This window comes from Nicotiana tabacum, chromosome 4 (assembly GCF_000715075.1).
Source record: "Nicotiana tabacum cultivar K326 chromosome 4, ASM71507v2, whole genome shotgun sequence".
NCBI classification, from domain to species: Eukaryota; Viridiplantae; Streptophyta; class Magnoliopsida; order Solanales; family Solanaceae; genus Nicotiana; species Nicotiana tabacum.
In genome coordinates this window covers 23011132-23034106 of record NC_134083.1, presented here as the reverse complement: position 1 = coordinate 23034106, position 22975 = coordinate 23011132, and the positions used below count along the sequence as shown (strand labels likewise).

The window sequence follows — 22975 nt, the reverse complement described above, 5'->3', positions numbered from 1 at the left end:
GTGATAAGATCTTTAAACAGCTTGGCCTAATATGATAGTATATATAAACTAAAGAAAATCCACATAAAGAAAAGGAAGATTAATGATGATGTATTATAATATGTGGAAGATCAGTTGGTCTGCTTTAAACAAAACTAATGGGGTGAGTAGGACAAGGAATATACAGATTGTGCTTTTTAATTTGTAAAGGACAGATTTGTTCCGCTAGCTGCGCCTTTCTTTTTAGCATCAAAAGAATAACTCGGACAAACCAATCTCTAACCGTCTTCAACGCACCAAATCAAATAGTATTTGCCACAACAAATTCAGCACTACCTCTGCATATGGATTATGGACCCTATACTCTATGCTGATCTCTTTCTCTCTCTCCAGTTTAAAGAAAAAGGAGACATGCATAGACTGTTGCGGAAGCCAAATGTATATAGTGTGAATGAGTCACAACTACTATACCAAAAATTATGATAACCACTAAATAATAAACAAGACAATAAGACAACAATAAAAGAACACCAGAATTTACGAGGTTCGGCCAATTTTGCCTACTTCCTCGGACACAAACAATATTTTATTCCACTCCAAAATTACAAGTGAAATAATACTAAAGAGAGAAGATACAAATGCCTTAAGAAGATAAAAGGGAAATGAGAGGTGTGTTTAAATCCTAAACATTAGGCCTCCTTTTATAGGGTGAAATTCTCATTCAAAATTGTCATCCACCGATGTGGTACTTTTGCCAATTTCAACAAATCTCCACCTTGGCAAAATTTCACATCTTCAATTTTCTCTCAATAACAAATTTTGGTTGTGTCTTCATCTTCAATCTTTAGTGTTCAACAATGTTGATCAAATCCAAACAATGTTGAAACTTGACCGCAGTCACCACTTTTGTCAGCATATCAGCAGGGTTCTCCGTAGTATGAATTTTCTTCACCGTGACTCCACCTTCTTCTATGATTTCTCGTACGAAATGATACCGAACATCAATGTGCTTCGTCCTTGCATGATAAACTTGGTTTTTCGCTAATTGAATAGCACTTTGACTATCACAAAAAATTGTAATATTTTTTTGTTCAATACCAAGCTCCTTTAGCAACCCCTGAAGCCAAATTGCCTCCTTCACAGCCTCCGTAATAGCCATGTACTCTGCCTCTGTTGTAGACAAAGCAATTGTTGACTGCAAAGTAGACTTCCAACTAACTGGTGCCTTTGCAAAAGTAAACACATAACCAGTAGTTGACCTTCGTTTGTCCAGATCACCCGCAAAATCTGAGTCACAATATCCAACTACAGACCGATTGCCTTCCTGCTCAAAAACTAACCCAACATCTACAGTACTATGAATATACCGTAGAATCCATTTCACAGCTTGCCAATGCTTCTTTCCTGGATTATGCATATATCTGCTAATAACTCCAACGGCTTGTGAAATGTCAGGTCTCGTACAAACCATTGCATACACCAAGCTACCAACAACATTTGCGTATGATACCCTTGACATATACTCCTGTTCAGTTTCATCCTTTGGCGACATAGTAGTACTTAGCTTAAAATGGGGAGCAAGTGGCGTACTAATTGGCTTAGTCTTCTTATCTATGCCAAAACGCTTTAGTACTCTCTTCAAATATTCTTTCTGAGATAAACAGAGTTTCTTTGTACGTCTATCTCTTATTATCTCCATGCCAAGAATTTTCTTTGCCTCACCCAGATCCTTCATCTCGAACTCCTCCTTCAGTTGAATCTTCAACTTATCAATTTCTTCCGAATTCTTGGAAGTTATCAACATATCATCAACATATAGGAGAAGATATACAAAGGAACCATCATTAAGTTTGTGCAAATACACACAATGATCGTATTTGCTTCTCTTGTACCCTTGCCGCAACATAAACTTGTCAAATCGCTTGTACCATTGTCTAGAAGATTGTTTCAATCTGTACAACGATTTTTCAAGTTTGCATACTATATTTTCTTTTCCAGCAACTTTGAATCCTTCTGGCTGAGTCATGTAGATTTCCTCCTCCAAGTTTTCATGTAAAAATGCAGTTTTTACATCCATCTGAACTAGTTCCAAATCCAACTGTGCTACCAAAGCCAACATAATTCTAATGGAGGAATATTTTACAACTGGAGAAAATACTTCATTGTAATCAATTCCCTCCTTTTGAGCATATCCTTTGGCCACCAATCTTGCTTTGTAGCGAACATCTTCTTAGTTAGGAAATTCTTCTTTCTTTGCAAATACCCATTTGCACCCAATTGCTTTCTTTCCCTTTGGGAGATTGGCCAATTTCCATGTATGATTCTGATGAAGGGACTGCATTTCTTCATTCATGGCAATTCTCCACTTATCTTCTTCTGAACTTTGGATTGCGTCTTTATAAGTGGTAGGAACACCATCAGCTACAATTGAGGTTGCACAAGCAACCGTCTCTATAAGACGAACAGGTTTCGTTATTGTCCTTTTTGGCCTGCTGGTTGCTATTGATTCAAGTTGTTGTCGAGGTTCCTGAGTTGGAATCTCCCTTTCTACTGGCTCTTCTTCCAGAGGGTAATCTTCATGAGTTTCCTCCTCTGCTTCTTGTGTAGGAAAAATAAATTTTCCCTCAAACTCCACCTGCTTTGATGCACCACCAGTTTGTTTGACATCTTCAACTGTCACCTTATCTGTTATGGCAGATTCATCAAAGGTAACATCTCTGCTGAATATAATATTCCTTGTCTCTGGACACCATAAGCGGTATCCTTTGACTCCAGAAGTAATCCCCATAAATATAGCCTTCTTTGCTCTCGGATCCAATTTTGACTCTTTCACATGACAGTATGCAATTGAGCCAAACATGTGCAAAGAGTCATAATCTACAGCAGGTTTTCCATACCATTTTTCAAATGGTGTCTTGCCATTAATAGCAGCAGATGGTAGACGATTAATGAGGTGGCATGCATATATAATTGCCTCAGCCCAATATTCTTTGCCCAAGCCAGCATTGGACAACATACACCGTACCTTCTCCAGTAAAGTCCGGTTCATACGTTCTGCCACTCCATTCTGTTGTGGTGTATGTCTGACAGTGAAGTGTCGGACGATGCCATCATTTTCACAGACCTTATTGAAATGATCATTTTTGTATTCACCTCCATTGTCTGTGCGAATACACTTGATCCTCCTGCCTGTTTGATTCTCCACCATCGTTTTCCATTTGAGAAAAATTCCCAACACTTCATCTTTCCTCTTCATTGTATACACCCACGCTCTTCGGGAAAAATCATCAACAAAGGTTACAAAATAGTGCTTCCCACCCAATGAAGGTGTTTTGGAAGCACCCCAAACATCAGAGTGTACATAATCCAAAATGCCTTTAGTATTATGGATCGCTGTACCAAATTTAACCCTTGTCTGTTTCCCTTTGACACAATGCTCGCAAAACTCCAAGTTGCAAGTCTTTACGCCTTTTAACAATCCTTGATTAGATAGAGCTTTCAAGGATTTTCCTCCAGCATGTCCCAAGCGCACGTGCCATAGCCTGGTTGCTTCTGCCTCTTTGTCATCACTGGATGTCACTGTTGCTGTCCCAATAACTGTGCTACCACGATAGCAGTACATGTTATTGTTCTTCCGATTGGCCTTCATCACCACTAGTGCACCGGAGCATATTCTCATCACTCCATTTTCTGCAATGATTTTGAACCCTTTTGATTCTAGGGCTCCCACAGAGATGAGATTCTTCTTCAAACCCGGTACATATCGAACATCTGTTAATGTTCTGATCATTCCATCATGGCTCCTTAATCTTATTGAACCAATGCCATATGAGGTAAGAGGGTTGTTATCCGCTGTGTGGATGACTCCATATTCTCCTTCTTGAAAATTCATGAACCAGTCCTTGTTGGGACACATATGATAGCTACAAGCCGAGTCCATCAACCATATGTCTGATGATGTTGATAACTCTGTTGTAACTAATGAGAAGTCTGAATCATCACAATCAGCTACATTTGAATCCATAATGGCCTTTCCATTGTTATGTCTGGCCTTATTCTTCAACTTCGGACAGTCTTTCTTCCAGTGCCCCTTTTCTCGACAAAAGGCACATTCATCTTTGCTGGGTCTAGATCTCGACTTGGATCTTCCCTTCTTAGTCCTCGTTTGATTTTGAGGACGACCCCTCACAATTAGTGTTTCTCCTTCTCCGCCCTTCTGTTTTTCTCCCTTTCTTTGTTCATAGCTGTACAAAGCCGAACAAACTTCTCTGAGAGAAATTTCGTCATTTCCATAGAGTAGAGTAGTTTCAAGGTGCTCGTACTCATTAGGAAGTGACCCCAACAACATCAAGGCCAAGTCACCATCATCAAAAGTTGCATCCATATTTTGCAAATCTGTGACCAACTTATTGAAACTGGTGATATGTTCATTCATTGTGGTACCAGGAACATAGGTGAAACGAAACAGTCTCTTCTTCATGTACAATTTATTTTGACTATTTTTCTTCAAAAATTTATCCTCTAGTGCTTTCCATAATTTACTTGCAGAAGTTTTCTTTGTGTATGGATATTTCTGCTCTCTAGCAAGGTAGGATCGAATGGTACCGCAAGCAACACGATTGATAATTTTCTAATCTTCTTCTCCAATAACATCTGGCTTCTTTTCTTCAATGGCAAGATCTAGCCCTTGTTGAAAAAGAACATCTAGAACCTCGTCTTGCCACATCCTAAAATGTCCTGACCCGTCAAAAATTTCTACCGCAAATTTCGCATTTGACACAATTCTTGTCATAAGCGAAGATGCCAACGATGACGTATTATTAACACTTGATGTAGATTCTTCTTGTTTACTGTCTCCCATTTTGACACAAATATTATTTAGTAGCTGACGACACAAATCACGATTATTTCCTTTCTGGTGTGGAAGATCAGACTAAGCTGCAACTACAGAGCATACTCAGACAGAACCTTGACTCAGTTACCAAGATAGATCTTTTCTGATGTGGAAGATCAGACTATGCTGCAACCACAGAGCATACTTAGACAGTACCTTGGCTCTGATACCAATTGTTCTGGAAGCCAAATGTATATAGTGTGAATGAGTTACAACTACTATACCAAAAATTATGACAACCACTAAATAATAAACAAGACAATAAGACAACAATAAAAGAACACCAGAATTTACGAGGTTCGGCCAATTTTGCCTACTTTCTCGGACACAAACAATATTTTATTCCACTCTAAAATTACAAGTGAAATAATACTAAAGAGAGAAGATACAAATGCCTTAAGAAGATAAAAGGGAAATGAGAGGTGTGTTTAAATCCTAAACATTAGGCCTCCTTTTATAGGGTGAAATTCCCATTCAAAATTGTCATCCACCGATGTGGTACTTTTGCCAATTTCAACATAAACTAGTGCAAAATCTCCAAAAATATTTTATGTTCAAAATCTCCAATCACATAACTATAACGGATAATCCGTTAACCCGTTAAGAATATATATATATATATATATATATATATATATATATATATATATATATATATATATATGTACACCAAGAATGTACAATGACTACCTTAAAATAATTTTATAATCGTCTTTGTCACTATGCTACAAGTGTAGCTTATGTCGATGGGATTCCACAATTTATAAAATATTCAGAAAAATTTACATTATTACTCTATTTGTACAATATAAAGCTTCAATTTAATTATCGTCTTCAAATCATGTAGCTCTGCTTCTGCTAGAAAGTCTAAAACAATTTTAGGTGGATTTAACCCCATATCAAGTTTTGGATATTGTAGTTCTGGAATTCTGAGGTAAACAAAGTTAAAGCTTAAATATCACCTCTTATTTTGAGCATTTCAATGATTGGTAACTCTTCCAACAAGCATTGTGAGGAGGGGCCTCCTTCTTTGTGCTAATTGGATGTCATGACTGTTCGTCCTTATCGTGCGTAAAGGAAGTGCAAATAAAAAATAAAATACAAAAATTCTTGATCCAAGTATTTGGAAAGTCCACTTCAGTTTTAGCAAAAAATACAAGGAATACATAAAAGTGAAATCTACTCGAGCCCTAATTAACGAACAGTTGTCACAACTGAAATACCATTCGTGGGACTACTATTACCTCTGCTTTCACAGACACGACCAAACGAGACCAAAGTTTTTGGGAAAGTTGATGTCAACAATTCCAAGTCTGATAATATAGACATTGATGACGTCAATTTCCTCCCCACATAAACATGAGTTTTCTGTTCTTTCATCAGCTTTTACTACCTCAAGACAATCTTGTTCGTATATTTCCGTCAAGGTGAAATATCGTGTACATGTTTCTGTTATGAAATACTCCAATGATGAGACTACAATTACTTCTAATATGATTCAGAGACAACAGCATATGGGAATGAATTTGCGACTGAAAATGAAATGAGAAATGCAAAAAGAGGAAGGGGAAACACAAAGGTTATGGTCTGAGAAAAAGTAACATTGACAACAGGTCCAACAATTGCATTCACGTGACAACATGTTCTAAATTACTACTCGTACTCTCTCTGCATTTCTGCATTTCCCCTTCTCCATTATTCTGGACCCCAATAAATTTTTCAACTGTCCCTTTAGTCCCTTCACCCACCCACCTTCCCTACTTGCATATCCCTACAAGTTTCTCCATCTTTTATTTGGTGGGCTGGTTTTGTTGGTTTCAGCTCAAACACAAGCTCAGATGACCTAATGTTGCACTCCGCTGTCAAACATGTCATGAGATCAACTTGATTATTCTATTATTTGGCACTTCTAGCCTAACACCAGCCAATTTCTGGACGATGTTGACAACTAGTGAAGAGCCACTACGTACGTAAATATCCTTCGTCGAAAGATTATTACACAATATTAAATCTTAAACAGCCTTAATAAAATTTATGACTTCCCCACCGTAGGCAACTTCTCCAAACTCTTGAAGGATCAATATAAGTAATCTGTCTGTGGCATATCACAGGCGTAACTTCTTTGAACTTGATAAAAGAGAAAGAAAATAATTTTGTCTGACAAGTCAATAATGAAACTCAATATTGAGAACTCCGTATGTAAAATTGAGATTTTTTAGGTAAATTTCTTAAGAATAGTAATATTTATTTCAGAGCTTGGCTGTTCCAATATATCATCTCTCAATAATCCATTTCTTCTTTGTGATCGTCGATTTTGACGTTTTCCCTAATTCGATCGATATCTGAGAGCGGTCTCGTTTTTGCCCTAATTGACTGTCTTGGAAGGGGCTTTTTCTCCCAAAGTGTGATACTCACACAATCAATCTCAATCACTCATAGTTGTTGATGATTTGAGCGATGTGGCTAGCACAGAAGTAAACATCGGAGTTCCAGGAAATTCCAAAATCGATATAGGTGATCCTTTGTATCTGCACCCGTCGGATAATCCCTGTGCTATGCTAGTTGGTTATCATTCATGGAGGCGTAGTGTGTTGCGAGGTCTGTCAGTGAAAAACAAGCTAGGGTTTATAAATGGCGAATGTAAGCGTCCGGACCCTCACTCACCCACATTTCGTCAATGGGAACGATGTGATGATATGGTGACTTTATGGATCCTTAATTCTCTATCGAAGGAAATCGCATACAGTGTCGAATATGCAAATGATGCTATGGAGTTGTGGATTGAATTAGAAGATCGCTATGAGAAGACAAATGGAGCTCGACTGTACCAAATCCAAAAGAAAATAAACGATACATCTCAGGGAACTCTTGATATTACCAATTACTACACCAAACTGAAGAAGCTCTGGGAGGAATTGAGCACCTTGAGTAATAAATCTCAATGCAGTTGCAATTGCACTTGTGGCACGGAGAAAAATTTCTACAAAACCGAGCAGGATAGGCGACTAATACAATTCCTCATGGGATTGAATGAAACCTACATTGTGATTCGAGGAAGCGTCCTCATGATGAACCCATTACCAAACTTAGCTCAAGTCTTTTCTCTCCTAATACAAGATGAGAAGCATAGGGAAATCAAACCAAACACTCAGTTGTTTATCGAATCAACTTCTATGAATGCTGCTAGTTTTAGGCCCAACACTTATAGGACCAACTATTCGCCCAACAACAGCAGCAATGGTGGACAAGGAAGTGGAAGACCTATATGTGACTACTGCAAGAAACCAGGGCACACTAAGGATAGGTATTTCAAACTGTATGGCTACCCTAAGAGTTCTGGCTTGCAATCAAAACCAAAATCCAAACCAAAACATCAACCAGAATCAAGGCTTCAATCGAAACCAGAATTACAACAAGGGAAAGAGAATAGTGGCCAATGTACATGGAAATCAGTCCTCTGATATGTTATCTAACAAAGGAGAGGAACAAAATGATTTGAATGAAGACGAGAACACCAGCCTATCAAAGGAGCAATATGGACAAATTATGAATCTGCAACAACACTTTCAAGCTGGGAATGAACGAGAAAATGCATGTGCCACCAATCCTATCAGTGGAGTTGTGAACTTTGCAGGTATAATAGTCTCTACTTTCTCTATAGATTTTGGTAAATTATCATGTCAATGTCTCAAAAATAAGACTGATTCCTCGATATTAGACTCAGGGGCTTCCAATCACATAACTTTCAATAAGTCCCTATTAACCAACATTATAACATTGCCCTATCCATTCCTAGTTGTCTACCAAATGGATATAAAGTGAGAGTAACAGAAATTGGTAGTGTAACATTTGTGTCTCGCATCACTTTACATAAAGTAATGTTTGTACCTTCTTTCAAATACAATCTAATTTTCATTCATGGTCTGAGCAGTTTTAACCCCAGAAGCATAGTAGCCTTCACTGACAACCTTTGTCTTCTGCAGGCCCTTTTAATGAAGAGACCTCTAGAGATTGGTAAGGCTTGTGATGGGCTATACCTTCTTTGACCAAAGTGTCTCAGAAACAAGTACTCAGGTTCTGTTATTAGCAACCCAGTCTCTTGCCTTGGTAATAAGGCCCATTGCACACATAACTCACACTGTCATATTGATTCATCTATACATAGTTCATTGTCCACAAATAAGTGTGTATCTCATCCACCTGTAAATGGTTCATGTTTGAATAATAAAAACCTTAGTCGAAATTCTTGTGTATCCCCTAATCATAATGTGAATGTTGTGTGTCATAATAGACTTGGACATGCACCCTTTGTCAAAATGAGAGGGATTTTCTCTATCCCCATTTCTTTTCCTTCAAAGCAACATTTTTTTTGTTCCATTTTTCCAATGGTCAGGCAGGGAAACTACCTTTTCCCCAGAAAACAAATTTTTTCACAAATATCTTTCAACTACTACACATAGATATATGGGGACCTTATCATGTGGCAACACATGACAACTACAAGTACTTTCTTATACTGGTGGATGATTACAGTAGGTCCACTTGGACTAACTTTCTCATCTGCAAAAGCAATGCCTTACAAGTTATAAAAATATTTGTCTCTATGGTCGAAACCCAATTTAATACAAAAGTTAAAACAATCAGATCAGACAATGGCTTAAAGTTCACCAGTACAGAGGCAAGTATGTTTTTCCAATCCAAAGGCATCATTTACCAAAAGACCTGCCCTTATACACCTCAAAAGAATGGGGTAATAGAAAGAAAACATAAATATCTCCTGAAAACTGTCAGGGCACTGTTATTCCAATCAAAATTACATGTAAAATACTGGGGTGAGTGCATCTTGTGTGTAACATACATCATAAACATATTATCCTCTTCCCACAGTTATCCTAAATCCCCATTTGAATTACTTCACAAGTGAAAACCAACATACTCTCACATGAGAAGTTTTGGATGCCTATGTTACCCTTCAGTACCAAAAGTACATAGAAATATGTTTGAACCTAGAACATCCCCACATATATTCATTGGTTATCCCTATGGTGTCAAAGGGTACAAGGTGTTAAGTCTTGCCACAAAGAAGATATCTGTTTCCCGGGATGTTGTCTTCATTGAGAATGTGTTTCCTTTTGCTATATCACCTGAAAATACTTCATTTCCTTCTGTTCTTAATTTTGTTCCCTTCATTGATTATATACAAAAGGGCACTGAACATGCTTATGGTAGTGATAATGGCACAAATGTTACACATGGCCAATCCCCACACCTTGAGTCCAACACTAGTTTACCCACTATGAGTTCCTCCAGTCCTTTACCACAACCTGGAACACCACAATCTTCAAGCCACACTTATCACCAATAGCCTATCAACATGCCAACACACATGTTGCCTTAAGGAAATCATAAAGACCATACATGACAACTATGTATTTACAAGACTACCTACACTCACTCCCTAAGCTAAAATCATCACCATATATTGCTCACAGCAACTATGTTGTACCTTTCTCCCTTAATGCCTTATTCTCTAACAATCATTATATAACCTCTGATATCTTAAATCCTGAGAGTCAAAGTCTTGTGAGAGACATCTGCAGTGACAGTGAACCCTCATTATATGAGAAGGCAGCTATGAATCCTGCTTGGCAAACAACTATGAACCAAGAGTTTGAGGTATTATATGCCAACCATACTTGGGACTTAGTTCCCTTACCTCTTGGAAAGAAAGCCATATGATGTAAGTAGGTATATAAAATAAAACATAAAGTAGATGGTAGTGTAGAAAGACTCAAAGCTAGATTAGTTGTAAAGGGATATACGCAACAGGCTAGAATTGACTACACAGAAATATTCTCCCCTTAGTTAAGATGACAACTGTAAGGTCCTTAATAGCCATTGTTGTCAAGAAAGGGTGGTACATATCCCAATTGGATGTAAACAATGCATTCCTACATGGGGATCTAAATGAAGATGTGTACATGGAGGTCCCAGAGGGCCTAGCAGTAGATAACTCAGAGTTGGTCTGCAAACTCAACAAATCTCTTTATGGCCTAAACCATGCAAGCAGGAAGTGATATGCCAAACTAACTGAGGCTTTATGCTCAAGGGGTTATGCACATTCAATGTATTACTATTCTTTGTTTTATAAGAAAACTGAGCATTCATCTATTTATATAGCAGTGTATGTCGATGACATTATAGTTGCAGGAACTGACATTATGGAGATTAAAGATTTAAAAGCATTCTTGAACAACAACTTCAAAATAAAGGATTTGGGGAGGCTGCATTACTTCTTGGGACTAGACGTTCTTTACAAAGATGATGGCGTAATAATATCCTAGAGAAAGTTCACTCTTGACCTGTTAAAGGAATATTAGTGTATGGGTTACAACAACTTCAACTCTCCACTGGAGCTCACTGTGAAACTCGAAGCTAAGGAATGAGAAACATTAACAGATCCCACTTACTACAGAAAATTGGTAGGGAAGTTCAATTTTCTCACCAACACTAGACTAGATATAGCTTACAGTGTGCAATACTTGAGCCAATTCATGGATAACCCCAGAAAACCTCATCTAAAAACAGCCTTTCATCTGCTCAGATACTTAAAGGGGGATCCCACCTTGGACATATTCTTATCTAAGGATCCAGATTATACAATCAGAGCCTGTTGTGTCTCTAATTGAGCAGCATGCCCGGACTCTAGAAAATCTGTAAGTGGTTACCTTGTGTTGATGGGCAGCAGTCTCGTTAGTTGGAAGTCCAAGAAGCAGGACACTATCTCTTTGTCCTCTGCAGAAGCAGAATACAGAGCCTTGAGGAAGGTACTAGGAGAACTGGCGTGGCTCAGTAGATTGTTTGAAGAACTCATAAGCCCTTTTCCCAAGCCCATTACAGTGTTTTGTGACAGTCAGTCTACCATGCACATAGCCAGGAACACTGTATTCTATGAGAGAACCAAATATATAGAAGTTGACTGTCACTTTGTGTGAAGCAAGCTACAAGAGGGGTTGATTTCACTACATCATGTGGGGACTACAGACCAGCTTGCAGATGTTCTAACAAAGGCCCTGACAGGAGTCAAGCATTCAGCAGCTTTGCACAAGTTGGCAGTGTTTTTCACACCACCAACTTGAGGGGGGAGGGTATTGAGATTACCTAATTATGTAAAGTGGCTAGTTAGTTGTAAAGAAGACATTCAGTTAAATAGATAGGATAGTATGTATATATATTCATTACAGGCATCAATAACACGTGAGGTTCATTTCCCAGTCTTTCTTTCTCTTTCTTCTCGAACGTTCTCTCTTTTCGACCTCCATTGCTGTCCAAGCTGAGCTTGAGCCAGCTTTTACTTTGAGCAATTAACAGTAGTATTAAGCCATAGATCTTTTTGTGTGTGTGTGTGTGTGTGTGAATATGACGCCTAACGTATAGGATGACAATATTGTCCTTGTCCGCTCATGGATCTGATGCCACTTGACTTTCCGCTATTGGTAGAATATATATCCTATGAAATTGCTACTAATAAATTTCGTGACAGACGATCAACTAAAAACCAATATGTAAATTCAAACCTATCGGTGTAAGAAATAATTTGTCTAATAAGAACTATATTCCTACTTTTCTCAGTAAAAAAGACTGTCATCAGCAACCACCAGAAAAGAGATCAAGCATATCTCAAGCAGTCTCCTTTTTTGAATCTCAGCACTTAATTAAGAAGCACTACCTGGTCAAATAAAGGAGACAGTACAGGAAAAGTCCAAATATGCATACTTTGACAGTTTGACTCCCTTGGAAGTTGAGATATAAAGTTTTACAAAGTCAAACTTATAAGAGCAATTCTTCTTTAATCAGAAAAAACTACTTAGTTAATTACATAAGAAATTAAAGAAACACCTCCTTGCTTATTTGTTTCTAGTAACACAGCAATGGGAACAAAGAAAAAGAATTGCACTAGTTGGAATGAATCTAGTAATAGATGCCGTCTAGAACTTGCGATGGATCTAATAATAAATGCTTTCCATACATTCATCAAACAAGAGTTGACAGTTTAACATACTACGACATCGGGTAATTGATTGACACAGACTGGCTGCTATAACATGTCATTGTTCTTCTCTGCTACATTTCTTTTTCCTTTTTAATTTTTTAATTTTCCCCCTATTTCAGAAGCAACATATCACTCTTGAACTGCATGCTTCGTTCCATTTTTTGTGGCATTCTTTAATTTTTAGTACGTCTAAAAAATGCATATTTTTATATCTTGAAAGAAGTTAACTTTCCTCTTAGTTTATCCTTAATTACATGAGCTTTTATACCAACAGAATTGTCATGCTAAATTTCATGTCGGTTTTAGGAGTTGGGGAGGCCCAGTATTTCACCATATATCGATATACTTCATGTTAATATGATTTAGCGGCTGCAAATTGGACCCTGATCCTTACCTCAACAAAAGAAAATCTTTTCAGACTTCGACTTCCAATATAGTCGATATTTTTGGTCGTTTTAATCAAATAAACACCACGTATAATACATAATTAGGGTTTTAGGCTAAACACTACCAAAAATTGATATCTAAATGAGAAATGAAGTAATATATAGGACAAGGACATGGAGCCATACCTCCTTACCTTTTGTTGATACATTAGCAATCTATATATTTTGCATAGATCTAAATTTAAAGGGGAAACATGCCGTTTTGTCTAACCTAGCAAGGTTTCTCTCGTGATGTTAATTTGGGAGTTCATCAAAATTGATAAAAACGGAGGTGATTGTAAAATGTAAATCTTGTGCACAAATAGCTAATACGTACGTGTCCAAGTTTAATTAACTCCCATGCTGCAATGCTATAGCCTTTAGATCGATGTGCCCTTGATTTGCTTATGGTGTAAATTGTAATTAACAGAAATAGGAAATATGTACAAGCACCACAATCTATTGCTTCAAGCTATTATAGTAGCTTTCTACAGTTGTGCATGAGGAAGTTATAGATTTTGCTTCCCATTTGAATTTGACACTCTAATTAAATCTGCCTTAAAAGGTCTGTAATTATTCACGACTACATGAAAGTAGAAAATCTAGACGAGTTTGGAATGTAGATAATGAGCTCAAACTAATTCATGATTGCTTGTTAAAAAGTAAATTAATGGTTAATCAATAAGATGTAAATTGAGTTTGAGATAATACAAATAGTATCACGGTATATTAGTTTAATTATTAAATTGCTCGAATTGAAGAAAATATTTTTCATTTGATAAAATATGTCATGTCTTTTAAGGTTAGATCATAAGTAATATATAAAGGTAGGTCAGTTTTATTGGGACATACGTAGTACCTTATTGCTAACATAGACTTGTAGCAGAAATTAAAGATTCCGAGTAAAAGTGAGATGAAACATGCACAAATTAAAATATGATCATGATAACTTCAGACTAAATTATAAGTTATTTCCTAACAAATGCTTTTAGTAATATATTGAAGTATATACTATAGTAATATTATAATATATCGGGGTTGCATGAGTGACAGAAGGTGTTGATGTCAAAGGGCGTACTACCTAATACCCAGGCTAGGCATTTGTTAAACAAGCATTTGAAAGGTGCATCGATCCCATAGCTGCCAGTCTTGCAGTCATATATATACCATTCCTCATCCTGTATACCCACTCGAAAAGGTGTATAGTATTTATGTCTACAATAAAATATAGGGTGTCACCATGCTAAAGCACCATCCACCCAACCTTAGCCATCATTCATTCTCTTATCTTTTCAATTTCTCTTTTGATCACAAACACCCTTTTACCCCTTTTTATTATTATTTTTGTTTATTTTTACTTGTCACGTTTCACTTTTCGAAAGTTAATTTAACTCATTTTTTAAGCTAAATTGTATTAAATTTTCATAATATTTTAAAATTAAAATTTAGACATTCGGAAACTATATGAAAAGTACTATATAATTTATAATTTTTCTCAGATCAATATGGTGAAAAAATACATATTAAAATATTTGTCAAACTTTATTTAGTTTGACTCTCGAAAAGCAAAACATGACAAGTAAAAAGTGAAAGGGTGGAAGTATTTTTTTTTTCTATCAGGAGACTAGGACCAATGATAAAATTGAAACGAGGAAGCTACTTCTATACAAGTTTGCGTTCATTGATCGTTGCAATTGTATATAACTAAAGTCTCTACTATTCATTAGTACAACTTAAGGTAATTACTGATAGTAGGAGTTGATTCTTTTACTGCTATGAGAAAAAATAAATAATTACTGATAGTAAGAGCAACTATAGTACTTTCTACCTCATCTTTCTAATTTATGTAGCACATTTCCTTTCTAGTTTCTTTCGAAAAAATATTATCTTTCTTTATTTAAAAAATTTTTAAAATTTAAAATTACATTTTATCCTTAAAAAAATAATTTATAGTCACACAAATCTTTAAAATTTATTTTAGATCATAACTTTCAAAAAATTTCATTCATTGTTTAAGGTATATATTCAGTCAAATGGTACTACATAAGTAGTATATATTAAACGTATGTGTGAAAAATCTTTCTTTATTTATTAAATTTTGTATCTAATTGTCAAACACTTTCACCTATGAAGTAGAGTGCAATGATATTTCGGGCTCATTATTATTCTAAAATTCTAAATCATCCGCTAAGTTTAGAGTAGGGGGAGAAGAGATCCTCGAGCCTAAGCATAGGATAATTAGGCCCAAAGAGAAATAGCATATAATATAATATAAGGTGAAAGGGAGGGAAAATAATTGGAGGAATCCCAAAGAAGGCAAAGCACCCGGCAAAGGTTCAGAACAAAGGCAAAGAGCCAAAGGCGAAAGGAAATGATTACATGAATGAAGAAAAGGACCCACTCCACCTTTGATAAATCTTCCCCTTTCCAAGTCTCTCAATTTTATTGACTTGGGTTTGGGCCCCACCTATGGCCACCATTGTCTTTATGGATTGAATGATAAAAAAGAGCACCTCACGTGGAGTCTGAACCAAAGGTTCTGTCCAACCACAATAAAAAGTATTTCCTGAAAAGAGAAAAAAGAAAAAAAAAGAAAATCAAACTCAAAATCAGTAGTAATATTTTCTTTCTTTTTCTTTTGCGACACATTTCAATCAATATTTGTCAAAAAGACAATTAAAAAAGGAGCCTCCAACAAAAGCAAATAATTTCTTTTTTCTACTTTTTTTCGCTGTTTAAAGCTCACCCCTTATAATTCCCACTCATTATCGTTGATGCTTAAAGCGTTCCCTCTCTTCTCTTATCCTCTATCTCTCGCCCTTAGCCCAACCAACACATGTTACACATCGAATGCCAAAAGAAAATCCCATATATACAACAATCTATAGAGGGGAAAGAGACATATACTCATCCCAGCTAATACAAAGAGGGGAAAAAGATAAAAGGGAACATTTTGTTTCGTTTCATTCATTCTAGTGAGAGAGAGAGAAAGAAACATAAGCAGACCCACAAAGAATTAAATATAGTGTCTGTCACTATTTTCTCATAAAAAGAACTTGGCCTAGAGAGAAAAAGAAGAAGAGAAAGAGAAAGAGAAAGGTTTTTTAGAGCAAGTTTTTAGACATTAATTACTTGTTGTGATCATGGATGGAGGAGGTGATGATCATCATCTCCACCAACACCATCACCACTATCGCCCTATTGCTACTTTCCCATTCCAATTACTTGAGAAAAAAGAAGATGAAGCTTGCTCTAGTTCATCCAACGCTGCTGCAGCCTATACTTCTCTTGCTATTTCCAACACAGATAATACTCACACAAACCCTAATAATACACCTCGATCAACTACATCATCAGCTTCCACTCTCCAAATCTCAGCTTCTGGCGCTGATTCATCTAAAAAGCCGCCCCCAAAACGAACCTCCACCAAAGACCGCCACACTAAGGTTTGTTGAATTTTATCTGACCTATCTCATTTAAGAACTTAAGCACTACTAATTAATTGCTTGATTATATTATGTGTCAACAGGTAGATGGTCGTGGCAGACGTATCCGCATGCCTGCGCTTTGTGCCGCTAGGGTTTTTCAGCTCACACGCGAGCTAGGTCACAAGTCCGACGGCGAAACCATAGAGTGGCTACTTCAACAAGCGGAACCAGCAGTAATAGCCGCAACAGGAACTGGTACAATTCCCGCAAACTTTACGTCGCTTAATATTTCTTTACGTAGCTCAGGGTCCAGCATGTCCGTACCGTCGCAGCTACGATCCTCGTATTTCAATCCAAATTTTTCGCTTTCTCAACGACGAGGGTTATTTCCGGGAATTGGATTGTCGTCTGACACTTCAGCTACTACGTTGTTGAACTTTCAAACAAATTTAAACCCTAGTATGCAGTTGCAAGCGAAGAATGAATTGCGTGATAATTCGATTGATTTAACGGAAACAAGTGCGGAGGATAATTTAAATAGGAAACGGAGATCTGATTTAGACTTGGAGCAGCAACATCAACAGCAAATGGGAAGTTATTTGCTACAATCGAGTACTGGGACTATGCCAGTAATGATTAGTTTGAGAGAAATGTGTAATCGGAGAGAAATGTGTAGTCTCTAGAATTTAAATTGTATCAATGTCTCCCATCATAACACCATCCCTTTCATCCCCACTCTAAGGAGAAAAAATAGGTAAATAAATACACAATAATGTAAATGTTACCTCCTTTTTGGAGATTATAGAATATGAATAAAATAGATTCATCATCTATTAGGACTGAAGCTTGTCTAAACTTAAAGTGTAATCGGATACTCCCAAGGAATTAAACTTAAGCCGTGAGATATGTTATGAAAAGGTTATTTTCAAATTATATATGAGTTGACAATAAAGATAAAGTTAGCTTATTTTAGTAAAATTTTACCTCCTATGGCAAATGTATACACCCTACTTTTATAAACTAAAATTATTTTAAAATATTATTTTCTATAGCTACCTTTTATATTTTATAGCAAAATAAGTATTTTATGGTATATATTACCATTGAGGCATGAAATAAGGCATGAAATACGCTATTTATATTTTTCCTCTCTCTTAGACAGCTGGACATACCTATTTTTAAGGTATTGCCGTTACTGTATTCATGAATACATGACGCAAATACATGTGAATACATGCGCGCACAACTGTATTCATGAATATAGCAGTGCGAATACATGCGCGTACAACTGAACTCCCTGATTTTAGGCGCTTTTTGCTGTTATATTCATGAATACATAGCGCAAATACATGTGAATACATGCGCGTACAGCTGAACTGCCCTAATTTTAGACGCTTTTTACTATTGTATTCATGAATACATGACGCGAATACATGTGAATACATGGCGTACAATTGGACTGCCCTGATTTTAGGTGCAAGTAGCGCGAATACAACGAATACAGTTGCGCAATAACTAAATAGTTATTATAGGAAGTAATTATGTATATGATAATTATAGAAAATTAATAGCCACTAAACAATAGTGGTTTCTAAAAATTCCTCAAAAACAAATTAAGACCATCCCCTTTAAGTGGGCTTCTGTTGAGTATGGGCTTTAAAAAAGACTGAAACCCAAGTTTTAAGTTGTCCGTCTACTTCAAAATCCACCCAAAAAGAAGAAAAATTACAGATACTACTTTTCATAGAAAAAGTTTTTAACAAAAGGTTATGTGAAGAAGGATTTGCAACTACTATGATTTCTGCCAAGAAAATTACACTTGAAATGAACATCGAACCCGAATTTCGTAAGAAACGTGTGATATATAGGAAGTAATAACAACTTGATGAGAATGTTGATAATAAAATCTCAAAATCTTTTGAAGAGTCATTTGGAGTTGATTACTTTATACATAATAGACACGACTATTTTTTTCACTTCAAAATAGATTTGAACAATTCGAAGCATATGAAAATATTTTTGGTTTCCTATTTAGCAGTAAAAATTAAGGTCACTAGATCATGGAAATTTGAAAAAATATTGTCTTATCTTGAATATTCCTTAAAGCATAATAATCAATTCGATATTGATGGTTTAGATTTATTTTCGAAATTAAAAGTATTAAGAAAATAGTACAATTAGAAGATAACAGTTTAATTGATACACTCGGTCAAATAAAAAGATTTGATTATTTTTCTAATGCCTATATTGCTTGTGGAATAATGTTAATAACTCTTGTTACCAGCACTTCATTGGAAAGAAGTTTTCAAAATTAAAATTGATAAAATCTTACCTAAGATCAACGATGTTTTGAGAAAAGTTAAATGGATTAGTTATATTGTCAATTAAGAAAGACTTATTAGGAGTTATTGATTATAAGAAAATTATTAATAACTTTGTATCTAAGTTAGCAAGAAAATAGACTTCAAATAAATAAAAAATAATAATTTTTTAAAAAAAGTTAAGGCCCTCGTAAAGTTTGGCTTTAGGCCACAAAACTTGTCGGGCCGCCCCTGGTGTGACCACTTGGACATCTATAGGAACGAATATCCTGTTTGTGGCTCGTCTAGCCTTATGGTACCGGGTTCATCTGAACCCAGTACTTTTGACGTGGGGAATAATTTATATGTAAAAATTCATTAATATTACAATAAATAGTAGCTATGAATCCATAACTTTAAAAATATAATGGGTTCAATACTAAAAAATTCAGATATTGAACCCATAGAGTTAAAATTTCAGATTCGCATGTGCTCGTCACAATTAGCTACTATAGTGATATATTAGGTTGTCTCCGCGGATTGTAATTTTCATCCAAATGCGGGTATATTGAACTTTAATTTATGACTGTAAGTAACTGAAGAAAAGCTTAAGATAAGTTTTTCCCCACGACTACGTATTTCATCTCGCGTGCCATGTTCTTTTGTTTCTTAAAGTCTCTGCATAAATGAGTGCCTTTTCAAATGTGAAATAAATGAGAAAAAGCCAAAGTGTCTTCTTTTGAACACATTGAAAGTGTCAGAAGGAAAAAAATAAAAATAACAGGCAGATTGATGGCTCCTTAAGGAGTTTGAATGAATCCAAATGTCATGTGGTGGACCTTGAAGAACTAAAGAGAGTATCTGAACTGTAACAAGTTGGCATCTTTGAAGCTTAACTTTTTAGGGAAAACTAATCTGCCATGCTGCGGCCATTCATTAGGCATATGACGTGGGAAGGCTTGTTTTTGAGCAAAGAGTCAATTTAACAGTCTATTCCCTTACCAAATATAGGCAACAATCAGATGCTTCAATAGCTATTGCATGAAATTCATTCTTAGTTAGAGATGCATTAGAATTTCAGATATTAGACAGATAACGGATTTAGCTTATACCACTCAAACCGGAAAGAATCGTTACACTATGAGTAATGTATTTTAACATGTTGTAAAAGGTCATCTACTTTATTTTTTAACATGTCACGTTACATAACATGTCTTATTTTCAAGTTACTAATATGTCATATTATTAAAATTCATGTGAACACTTGTAGTTATCTTTTAAGTAACCTGATAGTGTATGAATTTGAATAACTTTCTCAGAAAATAATTTAGTGACTTTGAGTAAAAGTTGAGCAGCCATTTATGAAATTTCTCCAACTTCTTTTCGAAGTGAATTTCATATACAGACACAACTTCAATCTTCAAATACTCTTAAACAGAGCTGGGGCCAAGATTTAAAGTGTGTGGATTCTCAATTAATCACCTATAGCTCCACTTCTTCTCTTAAACTTCAACTTCAAATTCAAATGCTATGTTCTTTCTACTACAACCAAATATTATCCAAACCCTATTAATTAATTTTTTTTTTTGCTTTGGTAGAAAGTGCTCTGACATTGAACTGTGTTGTAACAATTTAGGGGCGTTCATGGTTCGGTTTGGATCGGTTTTTCCTAAAAAGAAACCAAACCCAAGTAAGTTAGTTTTTCAAATATCTGAACCAAACCAAACCAATTAAGTCGGTTTTATCGATTTTTTGATTTTTTATCGATTTTTTTCTTAAATATGAAACATACACTACCAAACACATATTCCGACGAGTACATTTTCAACGTAACACTATCAAACCAATTGCTCTTTGAGAAATCTATCATTTACCAAGATATATTGATGATAATTGAATCAAATAGTGATGAATAATTTAATTACCAATCAAACTAGAATATAAAAACAAAAAATTAGATTATTATAATAACAAAGAACTAGACTAAAATATAAATGACTAATATGTACCATAAAATTTTAGAAACTTTATATAAAAATATACATACATACATATATATACATATATATATATATATATATATATATATATATATATATATATATATAGGTGTAATAATAAATTTAAATAGCTACTTCTATAGTTGGTTTGGTTCGATTTTTTCGGTTATTTTTTGGTTAAAACCAAAACCAAACCAAATTTGATCGGTTTTAAAATTCAAAACCAAAACCAAACCAAACCTAAAAAGTATCAATTTTTTTGGTCGATTTGGTTCGTTTTTCGGTTTGGATTGATTTTTCTGAGTTTTTATGACCCCCATGTAACATACTCTACAAAATTTTCAGTAATACACTAGTAGGACCGGCATTTTAACAAGTAGTAGTACTATCTCCGTTTCAATTCATGTGAACTCGTTTGATTGGACACGGAGTTTAAGAAAAAAATGAAGACTTTTGGAATTTGTGGTCCTAAACAAGTCAAAAAGGGGTCAAGCGTATTTGTGTGGTTATAAAAACTTCTCATTAAGGGTAGAATTGAAAGTTTAAACTAAATTATTTTCAAGTTTAAAAATGTATCATTGTTTTTGAAACGGACAAAAAAGAAAATAATTTTACGTAAATTAAGGATGGATTAATACTTTACCTGGGAAAAGGGGCAAATTTCACTTGGGTGAAATATGACTGGAGGGGTAATTGGTTGTCACAACCTCCATAATATCGATATAGAAATTTTGTCATAGTTGTACAAAAACTAGCACATGGGTTGAAACCATTAGGTACAACAGAGTGGTCCCTTAAAGAAAATCTTGTAACCCTGGAATAGTATGATTAGACCATCCAAATTAAACCATGTATCCAACAATTGTCTTCTTTTTGGAAACTAATCCCGCTAGTCGGCAACCAAATTAGGGAGAGTGATTTTAAGTTCCTAATACTCATCAATTTTGCTAAATTTGACCCTGTAATCTCCCTTCTTCTATGATTCCCACTTTTCCATTATTAATGATGTTGATAGCTCACTAAATTTTGGTTTTGAGCCTTCTTCTTGGCTACAAATACTTTTTGGTTCTTTAGTTTTTTTTTTCCGGCTAGTGGCAAAGTCGGAAATAGTGTTAAAGATATTCAACGATGTTAAAAATTTATGTTTAAAAATTAATATTTGACATAAGTATAATTTTTTGACAAAAAGTGTTCGAAACCTCTATCACTCACACAAAGAGCACAGAAAATAATAACAAAGAAAATGTGGGTTTTAAAATATACTAGTAGTAATCTTTTAAGTAGGAAGTACTATAAACCAACTGAAGAGTGTGTAAAAATAGCAGTTGAGAGTCCATGATTGTAAAAGGTACAAGACAATAGAAGATGCCATACCAGCTAGCATATTGTGCACATTAATCTCCCTACTTGTGTTTCACTTAAGGTGTCTGCCACAGAAAGCTTTTAGCTCAGACTCTTCCTTCCCCCTTTAACCTTTAATGTGGGCATATTTTCTGAAAAAAAACTTACATTCAATGCTTCTTTCAATTATTACATTGTTTAGAACTTCTGTCCAAAACATTTAAAGAAATTATGTATATATTGTTCAGAACCGACAAATTTATCACCCATAGGGACAGAGTGTCAAACTATTTTTTTTTTTTCGTTTCTTTATTACTTTTGTTGCGTGCATGCACATCATTAATCAATATATACTGAAATTAAATCTCATTGTCCCAACTGAATGAAAAAGATGCTAATGTTTAAGCTGCTATCTAAGTTGAACTAGTTATGTATGAAGTTTTCCTTGTGGAGAAAAAGGGATTGCATCACTTCCATCTTCTCATACTTTAAATAACAGGTCAAATCTGGTTAGTTGTGACTTTACCTTTTCTTCAAAAACATGTATAGAGGGTG

The 22975-nt window shown here is 35.4% G+C and overlaps 2 protein-coding genes across 2 annotated transcripts; both read left to right on the top strand.

Annotated features, from left to right (window-relative positions):
• Positions 1-7428: 7428 nt before the first annotated feature.
• Positions 7429-8334, top strand: LOC107812263 (uncharacterized). The gene has a single exon (XM_016637319.2). The coding sequence runs from the start codon at positions 7429-7431 to the stop codon at positions 8332-8334; it is 906 nt and encodes a 301-aa protein (XP_016492805.2).
• A 7783-nt stretch (positions 8335-16117) lies between these two features.
• Positions 16118-17608, top strand: LOC107812262 (uncharacterized). The gene is made up of 2 exons (XM_016637318.2): positions 16118-16797; positions 16881-17608. The coding sequence occupies exons 1-2, from the start codon at positions 16495-16497 to the stop codon at positions 17460-17462; spliced, it is 885 nt and encodes a 294-aa protein (XP_016492804.1). The 5' UTR covers positions 16118-16494; the 3' UTR covers positions 17463-17608.
• Positions 17609-22975: the final 5367 nt, after the last annotated feature.

What these genes read in the sequence shown, in the direction of transcription:
- LOC107812263 (XM_016637319.2), top strand. Translation starts at nt 7,429, where the DNA reads ATGCTAGTTGGTTATCATTCATGGAGGCGTAGTGTGTTGCGAGGTCTG.
- LOC107812262 (XM_016637318.2), top strand. Translation starts at nt 16,495, where the DNA reads ATGGATGGAGGAGGTGATGATCATCATCTCCACCAACACCATCACCAC. An exon ending in CCAAAGACCGCCACACTAAG is followed by an intron (nt 16,798 to 16,880) that starts GTTTGTTGAATT and finishes ATGTGTCAACAG; the next exon opens with GTAGATGGTCGTGGCAGACG.